Source organism: Buteo buteo, unplaced genomic scaffold (assembly GCF_964188355.1).
Source record: "Buteo buteo unplaced genomic scaffold, bButBut1.hap1.1 HAP1_SCAFFOLD_481, whole genome shotgun sequence".
Lineage (NCBI taxonomy): Eukaryota > Metazoa > Chordata > Aves > Accipitriformes > Accipitridae > Buteo > Buteo buteo.
In genome coordinates, this window is record NW_027439622.1 from 151 (window position 1) to 26,178 (window position 26,028).

Below are 26,028 nucleotides of genomic sequence, written 5' to 3' on the forward strand. Positions count from 1 at the left end.
GTCATCAGTGACTGTTGGTTCTGGTCCTGAAGCTATTTAAAAACCACAAAATAAAGGTGCTTCTTCCATGGTAAAATGTCCTGTATCAAGGCACAGATAGAATAGCTAAGGTTTCTCTGCTCCCCTTTATATTACAAAGTCTCTTAAAATAGCCAGTATCACATGAAAACTATCTTATAATCATTCAGCTAATGGATTTAAGAATTCTCTGCTGTATTTATACAGTGTAACATATATGTTTTGAATTTAAACAAGCAGCTCACCAGCTACATGTAAACTTAACAGCTAACTGTTGTTTTACTTGAAACCAACGTAAGAAGCACAGAGACTCTATAATGCCAAGCAGCAAGATACAATCAACCTACCAGGGACTGTCAAACCATTGTCCAAGCCATCGTAAATATCCACCGAGCTCTCATCACCTTCCTTGAAAGGGGAAGCTTCAACTAATGAAAAAAAAAAAAAAAAAAAGAGCCAAAGTAAACATTTAGTAAGCTCCAACCTATAACTTTCCCATAAAGTGAGTGTAGCTGTGATCCTAGACCAGTGGAGAGTAGTAGAAGTAGTAGCACAGAATTTTACTCAGCCAGCTACTGCTACTGTGGAGAAAAGATCTTTATTTCACCAGTAAGCAGAGAGTCTTGTAAGATCAATACCCAAATACTATAACAACTGTGCATGAAGCAAATGATATGGCTTTAAGTACAAATAAATTTTAAAATTATAAACTAAGTCAACTTGATCTGAATTTGAAACTGTTTTCTAGAATACACTGAATACAAAAGTTATACAACTCAGAAACAAAAATAAAAGAATTAGTATGATAAAGCCACTACTGTTAAAAGAAACATTTCTCACTAAACAGAAAGTATTGTAACAGTCTGTATCACAATTCAAAAAATTTGCTTTAGTATTACCATCCATTCACACACTAACTGGTTCTGTAAAAGTATTTGAATCTAAATTTCCTCAGTCTCTCTTCATGTCTTTTTCCAATGCCTCACTGCTCTTGTCTCCTCTATGTGAATCTCTCCAGTCTGGCAACAAATATTATTACTATAAAGAAAAGTATCAATATCCACACTCCTTCTGAGGCTGGGAATCTCACAAATATGCATCAGATCAATCAACTGTGGAGCTGGAAATAATGTTAGAGTACCTTGATTGCTGGTACTATACCAGATGATAGTGCATTTGCTCTTACAAATAGCAAACAAAGGAACAATTCTCCTAACCATCCAAATACACTCTTCATTAAGATACAGTGAAGGTTAAACTATACACCGTAAAACACAGGGGGATGCCTGGAACTGGTCTCTCCCTCAAAACACACTAGAAATCCAAAGTACACAGTTATGGTTTAAAATCCAAACTTACTAATAGGATACGGCTTACAATGATACTGTGCCAGGACCATTTAATTACAGTTGAAGCTCATCAGTGTTTGTCCCAACTTAAATTGTTTCCATTTTGTTTTCTAAGTTATTTTTGGACCTATTTATTTTGATAAGACTACGTTATTTCCCTGCAAAACAGAAAGTAATCTAACACATCTTACCACCGTAGCGGATATCAAACAGTCCCAGTCCATCCTCCTCTGCTGCCATGATACAAACTCCCTATGGCTTCCCCATCTATGAGTAAAATGTCAGAGGAAAGACAACAGGTTAATTGAAAATTTTAGAACAACATCATAAGACAGAAGCATCTTGAAATAAGCCAATTACACCTGAGCTACCTGTGGCCCCTTCTCTTCAACAAAAATCCAACACTAGAATGAGAAAACTCTTACATCAAGATAACAAATGTAGAGCTCTATCAAGAAAAGTAAGAAATTATCTGTCCTGTAAATAAGCATTCTGAAGAAGACCTTCAGCTGTATCTTTTATTCGTATGCATCGAATAAAGTTCCTAAAAAGAAATTTCGGTATGAAAACAAGCACTGCATTCTATGAACAGCTTATCTGAATGTATATCGTAAGCAGTTAAAATACTCTGATTTGATAATTCTCAGTTCTTCTCTGCTGACCATTTAAGAGCAAGTTTCCCCCGTCTGACACCACCAACCAAACCAATAACGAGCGGCAGCAGCCAAGAAACAGGTTGCCTGCCAAGGCGCAGAGCGATGCTCGGACGATGCTCGGCCACAGGACGCACAGTATCCGCCACGACAGCTATCGCAGAACGACTTTACGAGCACACGCGCTTGTGGCACTGAGACACGAACACCTCCGAGGCGAGAGCAGCAGCCTGCAACACCGAGGCACCCGCTGCGTCGAAAAGAAGAGCTCGGGGAAAAAAAGAAAAAGCTCGGCTGCCGGGTCAAGCGGCGGCACTGACTAGTGCCGAGCAGGAGCCTGCCAGTCCGGAGCCAGCGGCCCTACCCCACTCCCCAGGCCTCACCCTCCCTGCACGGGCGGGAAGGGGCTCCCGCCCACCCCAATTCCTGTCACGGCGGAAGCGCCCGGGACCTCCCGGGGGTCAGGGCGGGACAGCCGCCGACCGCGGCCCGGGAGCGGCACCCCAGCCGCCGCCGCCCGGTTGGCACCCCGCGCCCAGCCGCCGGCGGACCGGGGCGGGAGGGCTGCGCCCGCGGGGAAGGGCCGGCAGGGCGGCGGGAGAACCCGGGGTGGGCCAAGCCGGGCCGAACCGGGCGGCGGGATCCGCGCAGGGCTGCTGGGGGAGGGGCGCGGCACCCGCGCGGGGCGAGGCGCCGCCGAGCCCCCCGCCGGGCCGGCGGAGGAGGAGGAGAAGGGACGGAAGGGGAGGGAGGAGGAAGGCTCCGCTCGGCAGGCCGACACGGCCCCCGGCCCTCACTCACCGGTCAGCCGCCGCGCCGCGGTCCGCCGCCCCCGGCCCGCGACACCCCGCAGATCGTCGCCGCCGCCACTGCCCCGCAGGCCGGGCGCCGAGGAGGCGGGGCTCCCGGGCGCGGCAGCCAACGGCCGCAGACGCACGGCGCGTCCCCGGCCGCGACGTCACCAAAACCCGCCCCCCGGCCCGAAGCAGTTGGCGCCAAAGCGAGGAGCGTGAGGCGGCCGCGCCCCGCCCCCTCGCCATCGCCCCGCCCCTCCCCGGCCGCGCGCCCCAGGCTCAGCCCGGCCCCTTTCTTCCGCCTCAGGCGCCCGGCCCCGAGCGCGGGAAGTCGCGCTGCCCCACGGAGGCCGGGCCGGGCAGGATTTCGTCCCCCCCCCCCTGCAAAGGAGGCCCGTGCCGCGGCCTCCCGTAAAGGCTGTGGCGGGGGGGACGGGGTGTGGACTGTGCTGAAGGGCACAGCCGCAGGAGTGACCCGTTCGCTCACCTGGTGCGAGTTGGGTGCGGAGGGCCGTGCCCCGCTGCTGCGGTGGGGTGGCCGTGAGGCAGCTCCGACGGCTCTCCCGGGAAGCCCGAGGTTCAAGTCCGGCTCCCGCCCTCAGCGAGCCTGCTCTCAGACCCTTCTGGAAGCATCGTTCGTGCTTTAGATCCGCGCTCGGGCTTCGCCGGCTGGCTGCGGCCGGCCAGGGGAGTTGGGGAGGGTGACGCGGAAACCCTAACGTAATGCCGGCCGCCTTCCTCCCGAGCCTGAACCACCTGTTTGGGTTAGTCACCGCCCGCCCTCATCCTCGGTCAGGACTCCCGGACTGCTGCCGTGACCTAGATTCGAAGGGCTTGAGGGCGAGCACCGTGGCTTGCGGCCCTCGAGCAGGCCCGCTGGAGGCAAGTCCTGCAGCAGCAACGGCCGTTAACGCTCCGGGAAGCAGGGAAGAGGCAGGACGAGGAGGCAGCGGGGCGCGGGGAGCTTCCAGCACCCTGAGGAAGCGGCAGAGAGACTTCGCGCCGCTGCCGGACGGCGCCCCGCAACCGCCCGAGGCGGGGAGAGCGCTCCGCGGCGGGGGCGGCTCCGGGAGACTACACCTCCCGGCGTGCAGCAAGGCGCCCGCTTGTCCCGGCGGCCGTGCGCCGCGCGGAGCGGTGCATGCTGGGAGCTGTAGTTTCGCCCGGGCGCCGCCACGGGAGAGGCGGCGCTTCCCTTCGCCTGCGACGTCGCGGGCGGGTGACGGCGTCGGCGAAGCGGAAGCTGGTGCGGAGCTGCGCGTCCGCCTCGCGCCCCACGTGCCGCGCGGTCCGTGCTGCCGGCGGTCGGGCGCGCGGCCCCTTCCCCGCTCCCGCCGCTCCCTCCCCTCAGCCGCGGCCCGGCGGCGGAGGATGGCCGACCTGCGGTTCCGCCTGGCGGAGCCGCTGCAGCTGGTGGCGCGCAGGAACGAGAAGAGCAGCGCGGAGCTGAGCAGGTTCCTGGCGAAGCAGGTGAGCGGGCGGCGCGGGGTTCGGCGGCAGCCCCCGGGCGCCCGCACTTCCTCCGTCCGGGCGGGTCTCGCAGGGTCCGCCGGGGAGGGAAGGGGACGCGCGGCGCTGCCTCCCTACCGCCCGCCCCGTGCCGCCATCTCCTCCCGGCAGCTTTGTCTGCTGCCCGCGCCGCCTGGCGACCCCTCCCGCCCCCTCGTCCTCGGGCGGCCGGCGGAGCCGCTCTCCGTGCGTGTGTGTGTGTGTGAGAGAGCTGCTCTGTGTGTGTGTGTGTGTGTGCGCTTGGTGCGGTTTCTTCCCCTCCCCGCTCCTTTCAGAGTTCTGCGAGGTAGGTCCTCTCCTCTCCTCTCCCCCGGTACCCCCCTATTGCGCTGCCTGAGGAGGCGTTTTGCCCCGCAGTTAAAATCCTCGGTGTCTTCCACGTCCCTTAAGGTGACTCTGCGAAGGCATGATCGCCAGAGATGGCATGCTGTTAGCGAGCACTGAGACTGTCTAGTCCCTTAGCGTGTTACCCTGACGCTTTTTGCACGTCGTCTTTAATTGCCTTAAAACAGCATGTGGGGTAGAAAGACAGAGGACTGGATTTTCTAGGGTTTGCTTCCTTTTTTAATCACAGCCATGCTGCAAACATGTTCCTATTTTCACTGGTTTTGTGCTTTGGCTGCCTTAACTGTGAAAAGCACACCTGCCTCCTAGGAGAGTTGAGGCCTAGCTCATTTCTGTCTCTGAAATACTTGAAGACATGTAATAACAGGGTATCGACACATCAGATGTTACAGTATTAATACTTTTCGTGATAGAGCTTTTGAAGCCCCTAAGTTGTGTACACACTTTGGGGCTCAAGATCTGTATTTCTGTTTGAGTGTCTCGGAAGTGTCCCAGTTGTTTGAAGTTGTCATCATAGTTTTTTCAGAATATTGGCTTTCAGTTTGAATTACTGTCTCTTAGTTGTGGTTGGGGAAGGCTTTCGTACTGGTAGTCAAAGTTCTCTGTTGGTAGGCAGATGGCTTTTTCTTCTGTCACTACAAATCATAGGATCAAAGTTAAATTGACATGAATATATATATTTCTACATTGGAGAGTTGATGCTAATTGGTGGGAAGCAGTGACAAAGAGCTGCTGTTCAAGAGAAAGAAACAGCTGAGAAATGGAGATGGGGATAATGCAGATATGTGATGTAGCAGACAGATGGAGCGGTGAACCAGAAGTGAGTCACCAAGATCTGAGACTGGGAAAGAGACAGTGCCCTTTCCCTTCCAGAGACTGTCTTGAGATATGCTTCAGGTTTAAAAATGTTGCTAGGTGGAAATTATTAAACAGTGATTATATACAGATTGTCTGTAACAGCACATTAATGAACAACGACACATTCTTTTGAAAACTGAATTGCTGTTTCCAGACTTGGAAGCTACAGATCTAGGAGCATGTTAGGCTTATCTTGCCACTTGACAGCCATTGGCTTCAGTCATCATACCTGATTCCTGCCACTTGCTTTGTATGTAACTTAGGAAGCATGCATTCTGGAACTCTAGAGCTCTCTTTGCTCTGCAGCTTCACTATGTCTTTCTGATGACTTATTTCTTCAGTATTCCTTAATGGAATGGAACTTGCCCACAACTGCTAAGTAAGGAACAGTCTTTTGAGATTCATAGTAAGGCACCATTTATGTGGTGATGGAAGATCTTGTTCCCTGGTGCTTCAGTATGTAATAGAAATAGAAGCTTTTCTGTAGAAGATTTGTATACCATTAACTCTACAAAGGTACGGGAAATTTCTGTGTTCTTAATGAGGAAGATGGGATGAAGAGCTCTCTAAAACAGTCTTTGTTTCCTGCCTTTCTATTTTTTTTGATAATTTAAGCAAACTGTATAAGCAGTAGGGCTCCACAGACTGCTGGAATGTGCTTTTGGTTCTGTGTGTTACCAAAGGCCTGTCTGAATCGGAACATCTTCCTGCGTAGAATTCCAAATGCAGATTTTGTGCAAATGCATGTATTTTGGCTCCCTGTGATGGTGTAATTTCAGTAGGGAAGTTAATTAATGTGAAGGTTAGAATGCTAGTAGGAATGGAACTTTAGTGCAAAAATATCCTTATTCATTTCTGCCCTTCGCATCTGCCAGTGTGCATATATGGAAAGATAGAAATCAAAAAACCTGACCCTTTTGGATATTTCCTCTATTTAGTCTATGGAACCATCTTAAGTGAACTGGAGATCTCGAGCACGCCATTCTGGGTCTCCTGTTCTATTCTGTTGATGTTTTAGCTTGGCATCCTTCATTTTGCCTTTCATTTTTCTATGTAACAGTGAAAATTGTTTTAATAATAACTCCAAGCTCTTATTTATAGACCTTCAGTCTTAGCATTTGATGTTGAGAAGTGTCTTTATTCTTTTTTTTTTTTTTTTTTTAAATAAATGTAGGGAAAAAAGAGGTGACCCAGCTGTCCCAAATTCACTCAGCTACTCATTGGCTGTCAGAAAAATGTCCTGACATTCTGGCAACTAAGGCAGACCGTTTTTTTTCCTAAAATACAACGTAAGCTTTTTATTTGAAAGATCAATTAGGCTTTACATCATGTAGTATTATAAATAAGGGAAGGTATGTTGCACTTTTGCTTCCATCCTGGAGTGTACTCTCATCTCCTTCTGCTTCTGGTTTTTGAAGAGCTGTGATTTTGGGGAGGCAGTATGTTAATAAATACACTGATACAAAGTCAGAGAGAACATTCTCGTTGTCCTTGAAGGGAGCAGTCTGTCCAACTCTATCGATATGCTGGAGGAGGAGTAGGAAGCGCTAGCTTGTTCTGCAGGTAGTTGAAGCTATCTTAATCTCCTTGTGAGACTGTATATCCCCTTGCCTTTTTAAATTTTTTTCTTGGCTTATGTGGGTTATAAGAAGAGTGCAGGCTCGTGTTTCACTTTATCTTACTGAACTGGATGGCTGCCAAAAAAAGTGGTCCTGCTCTTGTTTTCTTTTTGCCTATTCCCAAGGCCAAGCCACACCTTTCTGTTGCTTCTCTTATCCTGAACCTAGTGAGTGTGCTGATGTGGAAAATCCGTTCAACTTTCTCACCCAGTGGAAGACTTTGGCAGAAGGATTGATTAATTTGGATCATCTTGCCAAATTGATTGCTGCACAGTCATACAATGGTAGAGCTGTTTTGTGAGGAAAGGGAGCCGAGAACATGTATGTGTTCCTGTGTTGGAGGAGAAGAAGGATTTCCCACTCACGGCCCTTATGCCCTCCCACTCTTTAGAAGTATCTCATTTTTAAATCTATGTACGGTGTAATGTTCTGTGGAAACACCTGTGAGCTGTGATCGGAAGTGTGGCTTTCACGTGGGCCCAGATTGTTCCTTGCTGTGATCCTTTCTCTTAGTAATCTTGAGTTTTGGATTAAGCTGGTTCTTAATAAAGATTTCTGTACCTTGTGAGCACTGAGTAAATGTACTGTGCAGCTTGGGAAGGAGGTGTGCAACACGCTGCTAGAGGAGCAACTGGGATTGTGTTTGACTCCAGGTCTCACTCCTAGCTGTGCTTCTGTTTAATGTTTCTTTTGTTAATAATACATAATGTGTGTATATATTCTATATTTGGAGGGACAGTCTTTTGTGACACTTTCTTAAAGCAGCTGTTTGGAACCGTGGCTGCAGATTTACTATCCCAGATTTGAACACTAAGAATTAAACACTTTCAGGTCAGCTGTCCTTTGCTACTGATTCAGAAAGTTGGGTATTTCACAAAGCCACCTTTAGTTAAAAAAACTCCTCTGATGGTCATCTTCTTTTCCATTAAAATTTTAATTTAGGCTCTGAAAGGCTCTGAAGTCAGACAGTCTCTTTGTAGAATGACTATGTTGCCACTGTGATTTTTGAACAGTTTTATATGTCCTAAGGGTACTACACACAATGATTAAAAAACTGCTTACTCTCACAGAATTGCTAACGGAATGGATTTGTTGTACAGTAGTCATGGAACCACAGAACTTATACTGAATCACATTATTCATTTACTGTTATTGTTAACTGTTTATTTGATATTGAAAGCTCTGGTTAATAAATCAAGCACCCTGTTGTGCCTTGTTTGGGTAGCCAAAGATGTAACTGATTTGGAAACTGAAGGTACTTTTTATTTTTTTTTACAGTGGAGTTTGTCTCCAGTTCTTTTGAGCCATGCTACCTTTGAACAGCTTGTCAATCATTTTGCCACTCAGAATCTGATCCCCTGTAATGAACAGTGTCTTGCACTGTGCTGAGTGCAGACCTGCAGCTCCATTTTTTAATTTTTTTGATGCTGCTCTGATAGATGAGAGGAAGATAAACTTATGTTTCGTAAAAATAAACACAAATCATGTAAGAAGCTGCTTGCAATTAATGTGATGGTTTTGATGTTTGTAGTGTATATACTGCAGTTTCCCTGATTTCCTATATGCTGTTAGGGAACAAATGCCTTATCAAATTCAGGAGACCCAAGGAACATAAACAAGTGTGCAGGTATTCTAGAAGGATGTCGACAGTGGTAATAACCTTAGGAGGTTGCCCTTTCAAAGGCAATGTGTAGGACCTCTGCAGTCTATTTATCTTGTGACAATGAAACCGTTCCATCTGCAGGCCCAGGAGCAGGTTTTACCTGAGTAACAAAAGTCTAGGAGAAGCAGAAATTGGCTGCACATGTTGCGAAAACAAAAGACTACCTGAATCATAGAATATTTCTGTAGCAGTTTAATAAGTGCTTGTTTTGTTTGGAAAGCTGCCTTGCGTAGCAGTATTTATGACTGTTTGCCAAGAAAGAGAAAATCGACTTGATAGGGTAAGAGTTCACTTGGCAAGGGAGGGGAGAGTAGAGCATCAGAGTTAAGAGCAAAACCGCTACAGTGCAAATTCATAATCCTGATTTTTCACAAATCAAAATTATTTGCGCTGCGTTACATGCTAAACATCACGGAAGTGGAGAGATGCTTGGATAATAACATGAGCTCAAAGACTAGAGAAATTTAAGCATAAGACACAAAAAAAATGTGTTGCTGTTCTTCAGTAACAAAGTTAGGAAGGTTGCCGGGGGGGGGGGAGGGTGTGTGTGTGTGGTTTTTTGTGGGCTGTTTTTTTTAATTTTTTTCCTAGCATATGTGAATATGCTTTCCATCTATTCTGAAGCCTAATATTTTGTTTTGCACTAAAGGACCATTTTTGTATAAAAGTAAGGGGTAAAAAAAGAATCTCAACTTCAAAACTGCAGATACATGCTGCTTCTTGTCAAGAGCATTGGTCACTATAATTGCTATCAGAAATATGGAAATAAGGCTGTGATCATGATTGATTGAATGCTTCTTTTTTGAAAAGAGATGGTGAACACAATGCAGCTCAAACTTTTTTTAGGAACTTGAATGCTTAAATGTTTTGTGGCTTTCATGAGACCAAGCTGTTGAGATCACTGGGAATTCTATTAACAAATATATATTAGTTGTTACAACTTTTTTCCAATTTTTTCTTTAAAAAATATTTGCTTTACCTTTCAGCTGTAAAATATAATTCAGGATTTTGAGACTTTTTTTTTAACTCCTACTTGGTGTGTCATTCTGCATGTCTCTCTCTGTTTCACAGGTTTTTTTAAATATGGAGAGATACATCAAGTAAATACTTCTATTGGGAATTTTGGACTCCCTTCTGTTTTTTGAAAGATTTGTTCCTGTAAAATTCACTGTGAATCCTGCATGAATAGTTCTGAAATTAAAAGTCCAAATCATTTCCCATTTAACCTGTTCTTACTTTCCATTCCTCTAGATTTGGACTCAGCAGGATCGGCAATGCATCCTCGATACTTTAGCGCAGTTATTACTAGATAAAGAATGTACTCTATTGATTGGCCGTCAAGTTCGGCCAATCTTGTTGGATTTGTTGGAAAGAAATGCAGAAGCCATTAAAACTGGTGGCCAAATCAACCATGATCGGCATGAAAGGCTGTGTGTAGCAATGAGCAAGCTGGTTACTGACCACCCTGATGTTTTGCCGTGAGTAATTTAATGTCTCTATGCAATGTTTGAACTTAGGGAGTATATGCTCGTCAGTGTTCACTGGTGATGAGAGGTGGTATTACAATTTGGATGGTCTCCCACAATAACAAATGTGGTTTAAATTGAAAGAATGATTTAGAAAACATGAGTCTTAAACACAGCTTATTTAAATTAAATTGTGTTGTAGGATCTAACATAATTTTCATCTTAATGATCAAAAGAAAAGCAAAACAGCTGGCACAAAAATTGCTCACAACCAAAATCTCTGCATTTAAGATTAGACCTGTAGGCCAGGAGAATACAAAGTTATGTAAGTAGGAATCAGTATTACTTTTCCAGTAAACAAGAGCAATCGAAGAGATTTTTACCAAAGGCAGTACTGTTTCCTCTTGATAATTAAGTAGTGATTTCTAATAAGGTAAAGTATCTGTTGTCAACTGATTGCTGAAGTGGTTGTCTTTCCCAAATGTGGACAAAGTTAAATACAGGCCTTAGTTGTCAGTGTACTGTCAATTATTGTCTCAGGACCTCTGTCCTGATGTTTTTGTTATTGGCTATTTTCCTTTCCTCTGGCTTAGATGTCTGTGTTCCATCTCTTTCTCTCTCTCTCTCTTTTCTAAAGATTTGCTTTAAGATATTTTAAGAATACATCACCAGTTTTCCAGAGGCTTTTCCTGGAGAGCTCGGATTCAAACACAGTCCGATACGGGCGCAGACGAATGAAGTTACGGGACCTCATGGAGGCAGCCTACAGATTTTTACAAAAGGAGCAATCAGTTTTCCGGGAATTATGGGACTGGAGTGTGTGTATTCCGCTCCTAAGGAGTCATGACACTTTAGTCCGTTGGTAAGTTAAACCCCCTGGATCTTCTCCATTGAAAAGATGTATCTGTATCTTGAATTGTATTTAACAACCTTCACATGCAAGTAGAAAAGAATCTTCAAATAATACCAGAAAAATCTGTACCTGTACCTGATCTTTTGAAAGCTGTAGCGATCTATTGCAAGTGAAACTGAGGTTAGCTCTTAGTTGTGCTTAGAGCTATGGTCTGGAGAATCTTTTCAAATAACTTCAGTTTACCCAAGCTGGATTCATGGGAGATGGTAAAATTTATCACTTCACTTCTACTGTAAGCCTGTTGGTGTATTGCATGAATTCCAGCATGTTTTCCTGGAAAAGAATAGAGATGAATCTACTCTCACTCCAACTTACATTACAATGATATATTTTACTGTTCTGCATTGACAGACTGTGAACTAGTTGGGTTGTTTTCTATTGCTTGTATATAGACATCTCAGTCACTGTAAAGCTTGGCTTATTTAAGCTACGCTTCCTAATTGGCCTTGTTGCAGACTTTGCATGTGATTTTGGTCAAATGTTTTATGTTAGGTGTCTGTTTGCAGGGCTTCAACCTAGTCACATATTTATTTAAGAAAAGGTCTTTAATAGTCTTCTTTTTTTTTTTATTTTAAACATAAACTCAGAATTATGTTAGTAACATGTAATTTCAAAATAAGGTGTATAATTTAGGAAGGGCAGGAATAACAGTGTTGTCAAATCTATCGCCATTTATGATGCTCTTCAAAATGACATACGGTTAGATAGTCTTAGAAAAAGAAATAGGAATTTCTAATTTGTTGACTGGAATTGGTTTACCTGGTGTTCAGCTAACAATCTTAAGTGAATGAGCTGACTTTTAAATTTTGTCCCGAACCAATATTCTTCTGGCAACTCTTCCCCCCCCCCCCCCGCAAAGCTCATTGAAAGCTTTGTTCTTGGAAGGTAAAAACAGTGGTATAATAAATGGAAAGTGTTTTATGATTTGTATTAAATGTCCTATAGTTGCGAGACAACTTTATGTAGTAATGAAGTCAAGACTTGGGAGTTGTTGGCTTCTTTTGGCACTGAGTCCTGAGTTCATTATGTTAGGGTTATTTTAGAAATACCATGAAATAGAAGACAATTTGAAAAGGAGTTGTAGGAGGAGAAGAAAAAAATCAGGCAAAGAAAACCTGATTTCTCTAATATGTTAACCTTCATTTATTTGGGAAAGTGCTCTCCTTTACTGTATTTCTGCTGGTCATTCAGAGAAAGGTTAGCTAGTTGGTGCATAAATGATAAAGTATGCCATGATAGAATTGCTTGTGTCAGTTCTGAGATATTTCTCTAATCTTAAAGAATGTTAAGCATAGCAGTAAAATAATTTCTATGAAGAAAGTTTTTTGCATGTTTTTCCAAACTTGGTATTTTGGTTTGCAGTTGACAGTTGTCAAGCTAAATTTCTTAAGACTATGTTTTGACATGTTTTTTTCTAAATATAATTTTTAGGTATACTTCAAACTGTCTTGCTCTGGTTACATGCATGAATGATGAGCATAAATTATCTTTCCTGAAGAAGATATTCAATCCTGAAGAGCTGATACATTTCAGACTAAAGTAAGAACTTTTAGAATCTTGAACACTATTTGTTTTTGTTGATGGCTTTCAGTTGAGTTAATAAACATGGATTTCACAGGCTACTAGAAGAATCTCGGCTGCAGAATGTGGAACAAGCCCTTGTTTTGGCCAATCCAGACTCCTCATTTTGGCAAAAGGAGAAAGAACTGCAATATACACAAGGACATATTGTATTGGGCGACCTCTCTGCAAATGTAGTAGCTGTATGTGGTATTGTCCTGCCTAGACTACAGCTTGTTTCTGAAGAGCAGGTATGTGACCCAGGGTTAAGTCTGTACATTTTTTTTAAAGAATCCCTAAATGCAGTGAACTGACTTTATTTCCTGCTTAAATAGTATTGAGATACTACGGGTAGTGTGTACTTCTTTAGCTTTCTTGATGTGTGCTGTAAGCTTGTCTTGCATAATATAGACACTGCAAAGAAGCTCTGCAGTGGAATGAAGCAATGAAGGTGTAATAGTGCTGTTCATTTTATCCTCATGTAGCGGTTCTTACGAACATACTACAAAAGAATATTCAGCCTTACATAGTATCTCCAGTCCAAGTTAGAGTGATATTCAATAGCTGAGTAAAGTCAGGATCTGGCACGGTTGCTACCTGCATTAAGTAGTTTTTTGTGCTATACAGATATCTTATAAACAGCCTTTCTCCAAACATATTCTTAGTTTTTCTCTTAAATGAAACAAGGCTGCTACTTACTCTTCTGGAAGGCATAAAAAGGGGAAAAGAAGTGAGCAAGAGCTTACTTTCTCCAATTGAGTGAAGTGTAATGCAGAATGTAGCGCCTTGTAGTTTTAGGAAGTCCATCAAAGGCATAAATGTTTTTGCAAACAGTATTTAACCTTTTTTTCTCTTGAGATGCTGTTCATCTTGAACTGTTCAGGTTCTTTGTAGCTGCAGCCAGTATTCTTGACTGGTTTTCTCATTTAGGTACAGTTTTAGCTCTTAGCTGAGTATTTCTGTTGAATTTTGCAACACCGATCTACAAATGAAGGACAAAGAAATGAATGAAGACTACCAATGTTCAGAATGTCTTGAGTAGCAGAAGCAAGGAAAGAGGAATTTCATCCCAAATTCTTCCTCCACCGCCCAACATCTGTAGCTGAATTTGCTGTATTCTAGTTTTTTTATTAGGATTGTGGGTGTGGTTTGAAATTCACTAGAGGGGAAACTGTAGAGCTGTTTAAGGAGATTCTTACTGCCATGCCAGTGTCATTGCTGCTGCAGCTGTGCTAAAGCTAGGCCATGCTATAAGCTGGATTGCTGCAAGGATACTCATTGTCTATGAGGGAGCAGAGAACTTCCCAAAAAGGCATGCTTTTATTTTTTTTAATAGCCACAAGTGTTTCACTGATCTGGTATACAGTGTAGTTCCAGTTATGCTGGGGAGGTCTGATGAAGAGGTAGGAGCAAACTGTGAGGGAAAGCAGGTACTCTTAAATTAAAACTAGCATTGTTACCAGAGAAGTACATGAAACTATATCTGAAAAGAAGATCAAACTTAAATACAAGACACTTGTTTCTGTGCCGTATGTACTCTGGTTTCTTTTCTCTCTGCCTTTTGGCAGGAAAGCACTAATTTTTATGCCCTGTACTGATATAAGTGACTGTAGGAGAGTCAAAGTATTTGGAGAGTATTTGTAGCATTGATTAATTACCGTTCAATAAACTACATTCGTTGCATTTTTGAGTAAAATAAAAATGTTATTGAATTTACCTCTCTTTTTTTCATGCACTGAGTTTAATGATCTTATACTTTGTCCTGTGCAGAAAGAAATAAATATAACAGTTAATATTCATACTTGCATCATCTGAATCTGACTGCTGTTTGATTTGTCCTGTGATTTGGATCCATTCTGATGACTTAATTTCACTTACATTGCAAGTTGTATTTGACTGACATGTGTTATGATTGAATAGTTAGTATGCCTGTACTGACAATTTAGTGTGAACTCCCTTTGGGAACAAATTGTACATATACTTTATTAAGTGTTTCACCTATAATAGGTTTTTGATGAAATCTATTTTAATATCTGTCATTAAATACAGCTTTAGAATTCTTTTTTTCATTTGATATGTGTTGACAGATCTACAGGCCAAAATTTTCTGGTTGTCAGACTCAATTTCCTAATTGTTCTGTGTTGTACAACGTGTAAAGAAAGTAACAGTTTCAGTGTAGTAACTCAAATTTTATGTTTGAACAGGAAAAGAACACCAGCCGTTTTGTTTTGGTTGAATCTGCCTTCACAAATCTTCAAAACCTTGCTATTGCTGTAGCATATCAGAGTCCTGTTTTGTTAGAAGGACCAATAGGATGTGGCAAAACTTCTTTAATTGAATATTTAGCAGCTGTTACAGGAAGAGCAAAGCCTCCTCATATTTTGAAAGTCCAGCTTGGGGATCAAACTGATAGTAAGGTAACTGATGAAGTTGTTTTATGGTTGGATGATCAGACATAATTTTCATTTACAGCATGGACTTAATTTTCTAATAAGATAATGTTTAACTTTTTACCCAAACACCCCACAGCCCCAACTCTATAGTATTGGTCTTACTATTGATGAGAATAAATAAATGGAAGAAAAAAATCACAGTTAAGCTTCAGTAGGTTTTAAATTCTGTGCATAATTGTGCTGTATGTGTTTCATTCAAATTATGTTTTATCAGGGTTTTTCTATGTGGAAAAGCCCTATTGATTGATTGATTTTAAGTTAAAAAAAAAATATTATTTGTATTGGACAAAAAAAGATTCTAAAATGACTCAAGCTGGTGCCGAAGGCTGTATGGCCACTTTTATTTCAGTTTAAGTGACCTGATATCAGTTTAATCTGATCCCAGTATTTTGTGGTAAAGGTGAGATGAAGTAAGATCCTGTGAAGTTGGGGACACTCACACTTACATTAGTGATCTAGCTCTACCTGTAGAGATAAAACCAGAGGTGAAGATAATTTCACATTCTTCTCATTTTGTATATATAACTTTTGACCTTGAATTGATTTATGTTTTTTGGATCAACTTATATTTAGTTTTCCAAAGTGGTGGTTAGTATCTACCAGAAGTGCTATCTGAAGTTTTTTATTAGCACGCATAAACACCTTCTTTACTTGCATAGAACAGCTGATTTCACCATCTCACAACTGTTCTCCACAAGAATATCTTTTCATATACATGAGTAAGACAGCCATGTTAAGAAAAAGTGATAAAGTTCAAGGTATAAAATATGTAGTAGTGAAACCATAAACTTAATTATTTAAGGAATGCTTAAATATGGAAGTTAAAACTTTATGGAGAAACAACACTTGACTGGTTTTGTATCTTTGAATAACTTGCTTTACAATTCCTTTTACTAGCTTAGTCACAGACTTTTCAAAAATATAAAATAAAGTTTAGTGCAACCCTAGGCAGTTTTCTATGCTATACTGTTGATTGCTAATTATGGTGACACAGCTCTGTAAATTCACTTCCAATTACCTGGTTCATTTAAATTACCATGTTTCAGTTAGATTATCATAGACGTGGAGGGGTGAAAGTCGTGTGTCGTGTGTCCCCCCCCCCCCCAATTAAAATAAGTGTAATGCTGGGTACAGATTACCAGAGGGATTGTTTAGTAATGTGGAGGCTAAGTAAGTGTTACTTATATACCGACTTTGTAAGTTTTTACTCTGAGTTTTTAGGGGATGTAATGAACAGGTCTCTAATTTACTGATTGTTTCTGTCATAGACACTGCTTGGTATGTATCGTTGTACCGATGTACCAGGGGAGTTTGTGTGGCAACCTGGAACCTTGACACAAGCTGTTACCAAAGGTCATTGGATACTTCTGGAGGATATTGATTATGCTCCTCTGGATGTGGTATGTAGGTTCATGTTCGCTGTAAGGCACTAGTCTTAGGGCCAACACTAGCAATTTTTGGAGTCTAATCACCATGAGTTCTGCGGCAGCGTGCTGAAACTACTGCCCCTTTAAAAGGGGTTAGAAAGAATTAACCTGTCTTCGTTCACATATTGGCACACTGCATTAGTTTTTGTCATTGTTTTAGAGTAGTCATGACACTGCCACTGATGCCAAATTTCACTCTGAAGATTTGAATTGACACTGATAATGAGCTATGTGTCTTTTAAATCATGTTTTCATATTTGAAAACATATGTGGCTCCAAACATCAGAGAATATCATCGCTGTATTAGAGTGGTGCTGTTAATAAGATTTTTTTTTAGTATTTTGTTGTGTGGGGTTTTGCTTTGTTTTTTGGTTTTTGTTTGTGTGTTTTTTCTTACACATTTCTTACCTCTGGCTTGGATATTAAAAACGTGTTGTTGCATTAAGCACTATAGGTTTTAACAGATTTCCTGTTTTCAGCTCCAGGACGACTAGTTACACTGTCATCCTTCCCTTTTGAAGTAATGGCTGCTGAAAGCATGTCTTCTGCAACAATGATGTCATAGAGATGTTGTGCTGTATAGGCCTGCTGGACATTCTGCAAATAGTTCTTTTCTTTCATATCTGTTCTGTGAAGCATCCTTTGTGTGACTAAATAACTTGACAGCTTGTTTATTGGGTTCTAGGCTTCTGAAGTATATATATAAGAAAGCCAAGAAATACTGCTTCTATGTACGAGACAGTTTTCCACTGCCAGAGGGTCATGCACTTATTTGCTTCTGTGGACTCAGCTCATTGCACTCATTATAAGCATGCCCTGAGTAGTATCCTGCATTCGTCTCCCTTTTTTCAGGTCCTCGCTGTGGACATCCCGTCTCCTTTCTCCATATCAGAGTCTCTATGCTTGTGTCCCTCTGTGCTGAAGGATCATTGTGATCCTACCTCCCTTTTTTCCTTCCATGATTATTGCTGTCCTTCTGCATGGAAGGATAGATTCTTTAAACAGATACCAAATTCTCCTGGAGGTAGCACATATACACTGAAAAATGTTGATGTTTGACATTTTGAGATGCAAGGTCATCTTTGTTCAGGCAGATAAAGAAAACAAGGCTTCTGACACAAAAGTGTCTAACAATTCATTTGACAATTCAAAATAAATAGTTTTTATTTGGACTTGCAGTGTAAAGACTTATTTCCATTCTCTTATCATAAAATTTGGGTACAGGAGAAAGAAGATAGGTAAACATTACACCCGTGACTTCCACTGCTGATTAAAATTACCGGGGACTCTGCAGTTCCTGTTAGCATCATTTGGAAGTGCAATCTGTGGGGGGAAAGGCAGTTGCTGACAATGTGGTGGTGCTCAGTGGAAGTGCTCTAGCATCTCAAGTGTGAAATGAGTGTGGATGGGTGTGCTGTCTGTTAGAGTTTCACAAAAAAGATTGTTTTATAAATTGTCTTCTCTTCTTCAGATCTCTGTGCTGATTCCTCTTTTGGAAAAAAGAGAGTTGCTGATTCCTGGTCGTGGTGACTGTTTAAAAGTAGCGTCGGGATTCCAGTTTTTTGCAACCAGGAGGTAGGCCTGTAAAGTTCAATGAGGTTAAGAGCATGGGTATTTTAAAGTCAAAGACAGGAAGTGCAAGGTACTTGGGCAGGAGTATTTTAGCAATTTCCAATTAACAAGCAATAGAAGCCACAGAAGTTGTGACAGTAATCTTTTTACTTTAGAGCAGCCTTATATTACTCCTGGGTGAATCCAGTCTTTGTACAGGAAGATCACTTCAGCAAGGCTGAAGGAATGAAACTTGCTGGGAGGAACCTTACAAAACCAATGCCTCGCCAAAACAAAATACCACTCTCAGCAATTACTGTGTGAAGGTTTATGATTGATATTCACAAGGTGTCTTTTGTTGCTAGTTTTAACAGCACCTGTGTAAAATGTTTATTAGTTTTGCTGATCTTGGGGTAGTTGGTAGTCTGACTACTGAATGATTAATTTTCTGGGTTTTGTGTTTTTATTCCACCTCCTTGAGCAGTTGTATATGTGTGTTCCCTGGAAGATATATTTTTTAAGAGTTTCATGAATAATTTTAACTGAACCCTGCATCTATAATAAGATAAAAGTTATTTTATTTGGGAATCATGAAAAAAGAAATAGAAGGAAGAATTCTTCTAAGAAGATCTGATTTGTGAAAGTCTTGTGTCAATATAGACGTTCGTAATGTTTTCCAACCAGAAAAAGATTTAAGGTACTCTCCCTGACAGTTTCACTGTAGTAATGGCTCATGCATCAGATGTCAAAATGTCTTCTTGTATATTAAGGCATAATATTGTATCAAGATTAAAGGTTAGGGTGTCTAGAAGGGGAATTGTTACATTGTTTTCAAATGTTTTGTAGTTTACTTCAAAGCCTGTAACAAATCAAAGAAAAGAACAAATTTATGGAAGGAAGACAAAAGCAGGAAAATGTATCTGATCTGTTTTTTCTGGAATTGAGTCTTTTGGATTCAACTCTCGTTTGGTTGCCTCATCTTCTAAGATTTTCTTCTTCTGTATGCTTGGTCAACAGTTTGTATAGCAGCAAATTATGATTTCCATTGGGCTAGTTAGAGCAGATTCAGTAAGTCTGTTGCAGTTTGCAGCTGTGGATTATTATTTTAAAAAAAAACAACAAAAAAACCCCACAACAAAACAACCAAACCCAAAACCAAATAAAAAACCACCAGAAAACAAAAACCAAACCACAAACCCAATATCTAATGCTTTGCATGTGCAAGCCTACTTCCACAGTGGGTATAACACATGGCTGCATAGTTATTGTGCAGTAATTAAAAAAAAAAAAAAAGAACGGAACAAAATATATGATGGAAAGGACTGTGAGCCTGAAGAATGAGGGAAAATAATCAGGAAAGACTGTGGAGGAGACAGGGACTGGAGATGCTTTTCCTGTATCTCTGCAACAGAGCACAGATCCTTTAGGATCTGTGGAAGATTATTTCCCAGGCCACTTCTGTCAGGCTCCTCCCTTTACAAAGGATGCTGTATGTTGCTTCTGATAGACTTAACTTATTGTCAATAGTCTTTCTGCTAGTATCTCTAAAGAGATTTTGCACTACAGAGGGAAAAACACTGTGATAAAAGAACAGATAATTTGAGAAGCAAAGATAGGGTACGTGACAGTCCGGTGACAAACAGTGGGTGATCTATGCATGCACGTTATGCTGTACCAGCAGTGTGTAACATGTTCTTTGATGCACAGGAATGCACTGAGAACGTTGAATTCTTCAGCAGTCATGATATGCTGTGTTTCTTCATGTTGTTTTGATTTAGGTTATTTAGTTGTGGTGGCGGTTGGTACAGGCAGCAAAGCAGCCATGCTGCTCTTCTGGACAAATATTGGACCAAAATACATCTGGATAACATGAGCAAAGGAGAACTCAAGGAGGTATGGTGTGTGTTGCTCTGTTGTGGCATGAGAATAATTGTTTCAATTAAGGGTAATAAATGTTTTTCAGTAATAAATTTGATCCTTATTTTTATCTCCAAGTTCCACAATACACCTTTATTTCAGATTTATCCTGCCAATTTTGAAGTAACTGAGCAGCTTGTCAGGAAAGTTTGAAGTGAATTGGACAAAGATTCCTGGAACTTGTCTTGGCAAACACAGTTCTGTTTTGAAGGGGTCTAAGAATCAAATTAGCCATTCTATAGCCCACAGAGATTTAAAAACCGAGAAAAAAGAAAAAAAAAATTGAGCTTACTCTAATCCTGAGTCCTAAGCTTTGTGATCAAAAAATGGTCAGTTATCAATTACAAATAACTGTTTCAACTGACATATTTTGTTAGCATCTCTAGGGAATGTTTGCTTTGTATAGTGCTTCAAAAAATTAAAGGAGCCCAGGACTTAAATGAAAATAGAATTCTCTAGAGATTCTCCTTGTGATACAGAGCTCAGAATAGGATCTGATTTTAAAACAGCCTTACCTAAGGGAAAAGGGGGCAAACAGTCTCTAGCAGAAGAGTTGAGAAGAAAGTTCTGAATTTTCTAGAATGAAGAAGATAGTTTTTCAGTAGGATTCATTCACTCCTTGGGACTTGTTCAGTAGCCAGCACAGTTATGGGTGACCTTAAATATCTGTGTGTTTTTCCATTTTTGTCATTTGTCAGCTAATTGTTAGGAATGGGGCAAGAACAGCTCTTACTTTCATACTTGCAGATTTTGTTGGAGGGGAAGCAAGTAGATGCACGGGCAGGCCTCTGCAGACAGTTTGCTGCATATACACATGCTTCTGTGCTTTAGCTGCTCCTACTACAAATAGATCCAAGTGGGCAGGAATTCTAGGAAGCTCACAGTTGCAGTATTAAAAAAAGCTATCTGGCCGAACTGATGTCAAAGATGACCTTCACAAAGGACCAATATTCAAGTAAAGCTTGGCTGTCAAAACCTTAAGAAAAAAGGAAGCTTCGGTGCTAAATGTGTCACTTACCATGACGTTCTTTCTGTTCTTTTTTGTAACTTTCTACCTCAAGTCATAAAAATATATAAATCAAACACTGTGTAAGATTCTGTAGTAGTAGAAGAAGAGACAGTGGTAGAAAACATGTGCTTGTCTTGAAAATAGACTCATGTTCTGCTGGTTAATCTTAAAAGTCAGTCTGGCAGGGTAGGACCAGTCTTTCTGGCCTATATCTGTGAAAAGCTTATTTTGGGAAGCAATAATTTTGGTTGGCAAGCTTAACAGAGAGAACTGGGCTGAAAGGAAATTACAGAAGAAAAATTAGTCCCTTAATGTGTCTTTATCAGCACAGTGAATAGGCAACTTGAACGCTCAAAAAAATTCAATCATAAAAAGGACAGGAGGTAAGAACTTTCGTTATCAGTTTTAAAGTTGTATGATTTAAGTTTAGATAGGGTTGGATGTACCTTTTTCTCTTCCTGTTGGTATTTGTGCAAACATATTAAATGAAGTAAAGTTGAGTTGGCAAAATTCACTTCTGGCATCAAAATCAATATCATGGAAGTCACAATAACTTATTTTTTCAGATGAGAGATTTCAAGAAGGCAGTTTTGTGCAGCTTGCTAGCTTGTGTATCTACTGAAGTGTATCCTATTAAAATTTGGGGGGCTGGTGGTTTCCTTCCAATGCTAAAGATTTTTTATTATTATTTATTTATTTTGTTTTTTCTTTCTTTGTTCAGGTTCTTCAAAGGAGATACCCCAACCTTGCTCTTGTAACTGATCACTTGCTAGACATTTACATTCACCTTACAGGAGACAAGTATCAGGCATCAGAAAACAGTGATTCTGGCTCCAGGCACACACCAGAAGATTCATCAGAATCAGGACCAGAAAATAAGAAACCAAATCTGGAAGGACGAGAACTATCTCTAAGGTTGTCTTTTCTTACACGTTTATTAGAAGAAAATTTAGTCAGCTAACTGCAGAGATAAAAGGGTGTATCTTTGTTATTTTTCTTAATTTTTTAAAAATAGTAATAAAAGTTTGAATAACTAAACTGGAATTTCATAAAAACTGGGAAAATCCATTTTTCATTTTAAAACAATGATTAATGTATCTTTTAAAAAAATCTCAATCTGAATTATTTAGGACCTCCTATTTGCACTTTCTTTTTTTTTGAGAAAAAAATGAAGGTTTTGTCATATGTGGTACTCAGTCGGCATCAAGCCATGTGGTTTACTTCTCAATTCATTTTGACACAAAATATCAGTTCTAGTTAAGAACTGAAATGTGCTAGTAGATAATGTTTTCAGCAATTGTATATATTTACTTATCTAGATATTTTCATATTGGACACTCAGAACATTCTTACTTGCAGATGACTGAAAATAACCAGATCTGTTAATTTCAGAATTTTTATGATGAAATGCAGTTTGATGTTCAATTACTTCTTCCTGTCATACCAAATGTCAATTCTACTTGTGGAATTCTGTAACTAGTGCTTTGTGAATTAGTAAATACTAGGTGTGCATAGTACCCAATATTTTTGTGAAGCATAGGAATGCCACTAATTTTAAAACAGCTGTTGTTTTTCTAGAATTAGATGTTGCCTTTTGGAAGATTTTGTTGTTGATAAGGAATCAGTATCTTCTAAAAATAGGGGGGTTTTATACCTTTCTGGATGAAAAGCTTGCTGCTTTTCATTTTTTCTATTTCATAATTACTTTATGGTTTAATGGAGTATGTATTATCTATTTCTAAGCAACATATCTGAAAGCAACACTGTTGGTCTTTATGTACTCAGCTACTCTTTAGAATTAACATCTTATTTATATGTGTCTTCCCGTGTACAACTTGCACAAGAACTAAATGTGCAATTGCCAGAAGAGGACATAATGACCTAAACTGAACATGAAAGAAGGTGCTGTGTGTTTTTGCTTGATTGTACAAAATCTTTTTGTTTTTCTTTTTAGAGACTTACTGAATTGGTGCAGCAGGATTGCTTACAACTTCGACAGTAATTCTTCAACCACAGCAGTGAATATTTTTCAGGAGGTGCAGTAAGACTTGATCCAGAAATTGCTTACCCAAATTCTAGCATTGTCTCACAGATCTTGAAATACTCTATTTGGGAATGTGAGATGGGAATTTACGTGTAGTTTTATCTGAAGCAATTGGACTGTAGTTGGAATGTTTGTGATCCATCTCTTGGAGGCTTTCCTTACTACTAGGAAAGTTGTAGTAATGTGCTGAAAGCCAATCTAGACTTAGTGCTGTTGTACAAACAGCATGCTGCAACATAGTTTTAACTGATATGAGCTGGGATTGCATATGACTGAGAGTAAAAGTTTTAAGATCTTTTCTTTTTCTTGTAATATGAGGCTTCATTCCTACTTTCCTATGCATCAATTTGCATTCCAGGTTTGGAATTTTTTGGGCATGCATCAGTCAGAGGTGGTTTTAAGACGTAAGATCTTACAACGTTACTTCCTTCTCTGTTTTGGTCCATTCATCTAAAAATAGCTTCTGTGACTGGGCATTGAAAAGTTTTTTTCCTTTCAGTAGAAACACACTACACCACAGAGTTTAGAAGTTCTTATTACATCCTTTTGAACTCCATTGTTTGACTCGATCTGTGGAGAGGGAAATGATTTTATTTACCATGTCTAGATTGGATTCAGGCTCATGTAAATTAAGATGGTGCTTGTCAGATCATATCATACAAAATTTGAATTGAAGAGGTTGGTTTGTTTTCCCCTTGACAGGCATTAGACTGTTTCACAGCTATGCTGTCCAACCAAGGGAGCAGACAGAAAATGGCAAAAGTTATTGGAAGTAAACTAAACATTTCCAAGAAAAAGGTATGTTGAGTTATAATTAACATGGTGTTTATTGGTAATATTCTTTAACTTGCAATTTTTCTAGTGATTAATTTAAATGTGTGTGTTGTGGTTTAACCCCAGCCAGCAACTCAGCACTATGCAGCTGCTCGCTTACTCCCCCCCACCCAGAGGGATGGGGGAGAGAATCGAGAACAAAAGTAAAACTTATGGGTTGGGATAAGAACAGTTTAATAGAACAGAAAGAAAGAAAATTAATAGTGATAATAATAAAAATAGTAAAATGACAATAATAATAAAAGGATTTGAATATACAAACCAAGCGATGCACAATGCAATTGCTTACCACTTGCCAACTGATGCCCAGTTAGTTCCTGAGCTGCAATCTCTCCCAGCCCCCCTCCCCCCAGTTTATATACTGGGCATGACACCACATGGTATGGAATACCCCGTTGGCCAGTTTGGGTCAGCTGCCCTGGCTGTGTCCCCTTCTGACTTCTTGTGCCCCTCCAGCCTTCTTGCTGGCTGGGTGTGAGAAGCTGAAAAATCCTTGACTTAATCTAAACACTACTCAGCAACAACTGAAAACATCAGTGTGTTATCAACATTCTTCCCGTACTGAACCCAAAACACAGTGCTATACCAGCTACTAGGAAGAAAATTAACTCTATCCCAGCCAAAACCAGGACAGTGTTCTACTATTTTTCTTTTAAATTTTGCCCATCTCTCTGTCCCAAACACTTTTTTTCCTTTCTGTACTATCCTGGGATACGCAGTTTTCTCGTGTTTTATTTTCAGCTGTGGTTTTTTTCTCTGAAAGTTCCAGTGAGCCTGTTTCACAGCAGACTGCAAATGACTGCCTCATACAAAAGAGGGATCACACAGCTGGAACAGCACACTTGCCTAAGTGCATGATACTGCTAGATGCACAGAGTAGTAAAGAATGTGTTTTTTCTTTGGTGGTTACAGTGACCTTTAATCACTTAAAGAGATCAGAGAGAAACATAATCTTCCTTACTACTTGTTCTGTAATCATTGATTCCAAAATCAAGTATGTCTCTAGAGCCTATATATTAATAGTGTGTGATATAAATGGCTGAATTAAACTAAATCATTGCTTTGTCAAGTATTTCTGACTATAGAAGTTTGATTGTGAAGAAAATTCCCTCCTTTGTTACTTTAAGATGGAGAAACTTGCCAGCTGGGTGGACAGATGGATCCCTGAAACTTCTATGACTTTTTCTGTTTGTCCTTCTTTCTTTGCATTATTTCAATACAGGAATGTATTATCCTCTGCCAATGTCAAAATATCCTTGTTTATACAGAGGTGTTCACCAAGGGTTTTTTTGAGGGAGGTGGTTTGGGTTTTATTAGTTAAGATAACTGTTCCCAGATTGAAGTTTATGTAGTTGAACTACCATGGAAGTAGACAAAGTAGAAATATAATGGCATAGACCCATTACCAAGTTACAAAATTGAAAGATGACATTTGTATGGACAGTAACACTTTCAAGGTCCTTCAGTATTTTAGGTGATGAGTATGTAAAATCTGCAAAATATAAAATATTACCATGAAAAATTAGCTTGCTGCAAAGTGATACTGGTAGCATAGCATGGGTGTTCTTGGTGTGATGTTGTAGGCAATTAGTATTGGAAATGTTGGTGCTTTCTTCACAGGTAGAGTTCTTCTGTGAACTCTATAAACCAGAAATTCTAATACGGGAACAAGAAGTTTCTGTCGGAAGAGTGCATCTCATGAAGAAACAAACCCAGGCTCTCACTGTACAAAGGTAGAATATCATGTAGTTTCCATGAAAATCAAAATATTTTTGTGGTGGAATAGAATAGATTGGAAGTCACAGGAATTAAAAAAAAATGCAAATTGGATATTCTTACTCTAATGAAAGGAATATGAGTTCTTTCTCTTGTGATCTGAATTTTACCTTGGGTATCTTTAAGACTGTCTGCATCACAGTTTTGGCAGCCAAAGCATGGAGATTTTCAGCTTATTTTGAACTAGAGTTTCTTGAAAGCAGTGTGGATCTACAGCTGTTATAATAAGATTTTGATTAAACTGTCTTTTTAAAGAGAGATTTTTGTAGT

General features: G+C 40.6%; 1 protein-coding gene and 1 long non-coding RNA gene across 2 annotated transcripts; one reads left to right on the forward strand and one right to left on the reverse strand.

Moving 5' to 3' along the window:
- Positions 1 to 373: 373 nt before the first annotated feature.
- On the reverse strand, positions 374 to 3,481 carry LOC142028492 (uncharacterized). The gene is made up of 3 exons (XR_012649609.1): positions 3,302 to 3,481; positions 1,559 to 1,634; positions 374 to 446 (listed from the first exon to the last, which is right to left on the reverse strand). It is a non-coding gene; the product is annotated as an uncharacterized LOC142028492 (long non-coding RNA).
- Positions 3,482 to 4,047: 566 nt separating this feature from the next.
- LOC142028491 (midasin-like) lies at positions 4,048 to 25,715 on the forward strand (the record flags this gene model as incomplete). Its single annotated transcript, XM_075022321.1, has 13 exons — positions 4,048 to 4,284; positions 10,060 to 10,286; positions 10,912 to 11,136; positions 12,619 to 12,726; positions 12,806 to 12,998; positions 14,952 to 15,164; positions 16,469 to 16,600; positions 18,099 to 18,202; positions 19,957 to 20,071; positions 21,826 to 22,019; positions 23,059 to 23,140; positions 23,851 to 23,946; positions 25,603 to 25,715. Coding segments are annotated over exons 1-13 (1,901 nt in total), but the record flags the coding sequence as incomplete, so codon positions are not given.
- Between the last annotated feature and the right edge of the window lie 313 nt (positions 25,716 to 26,028).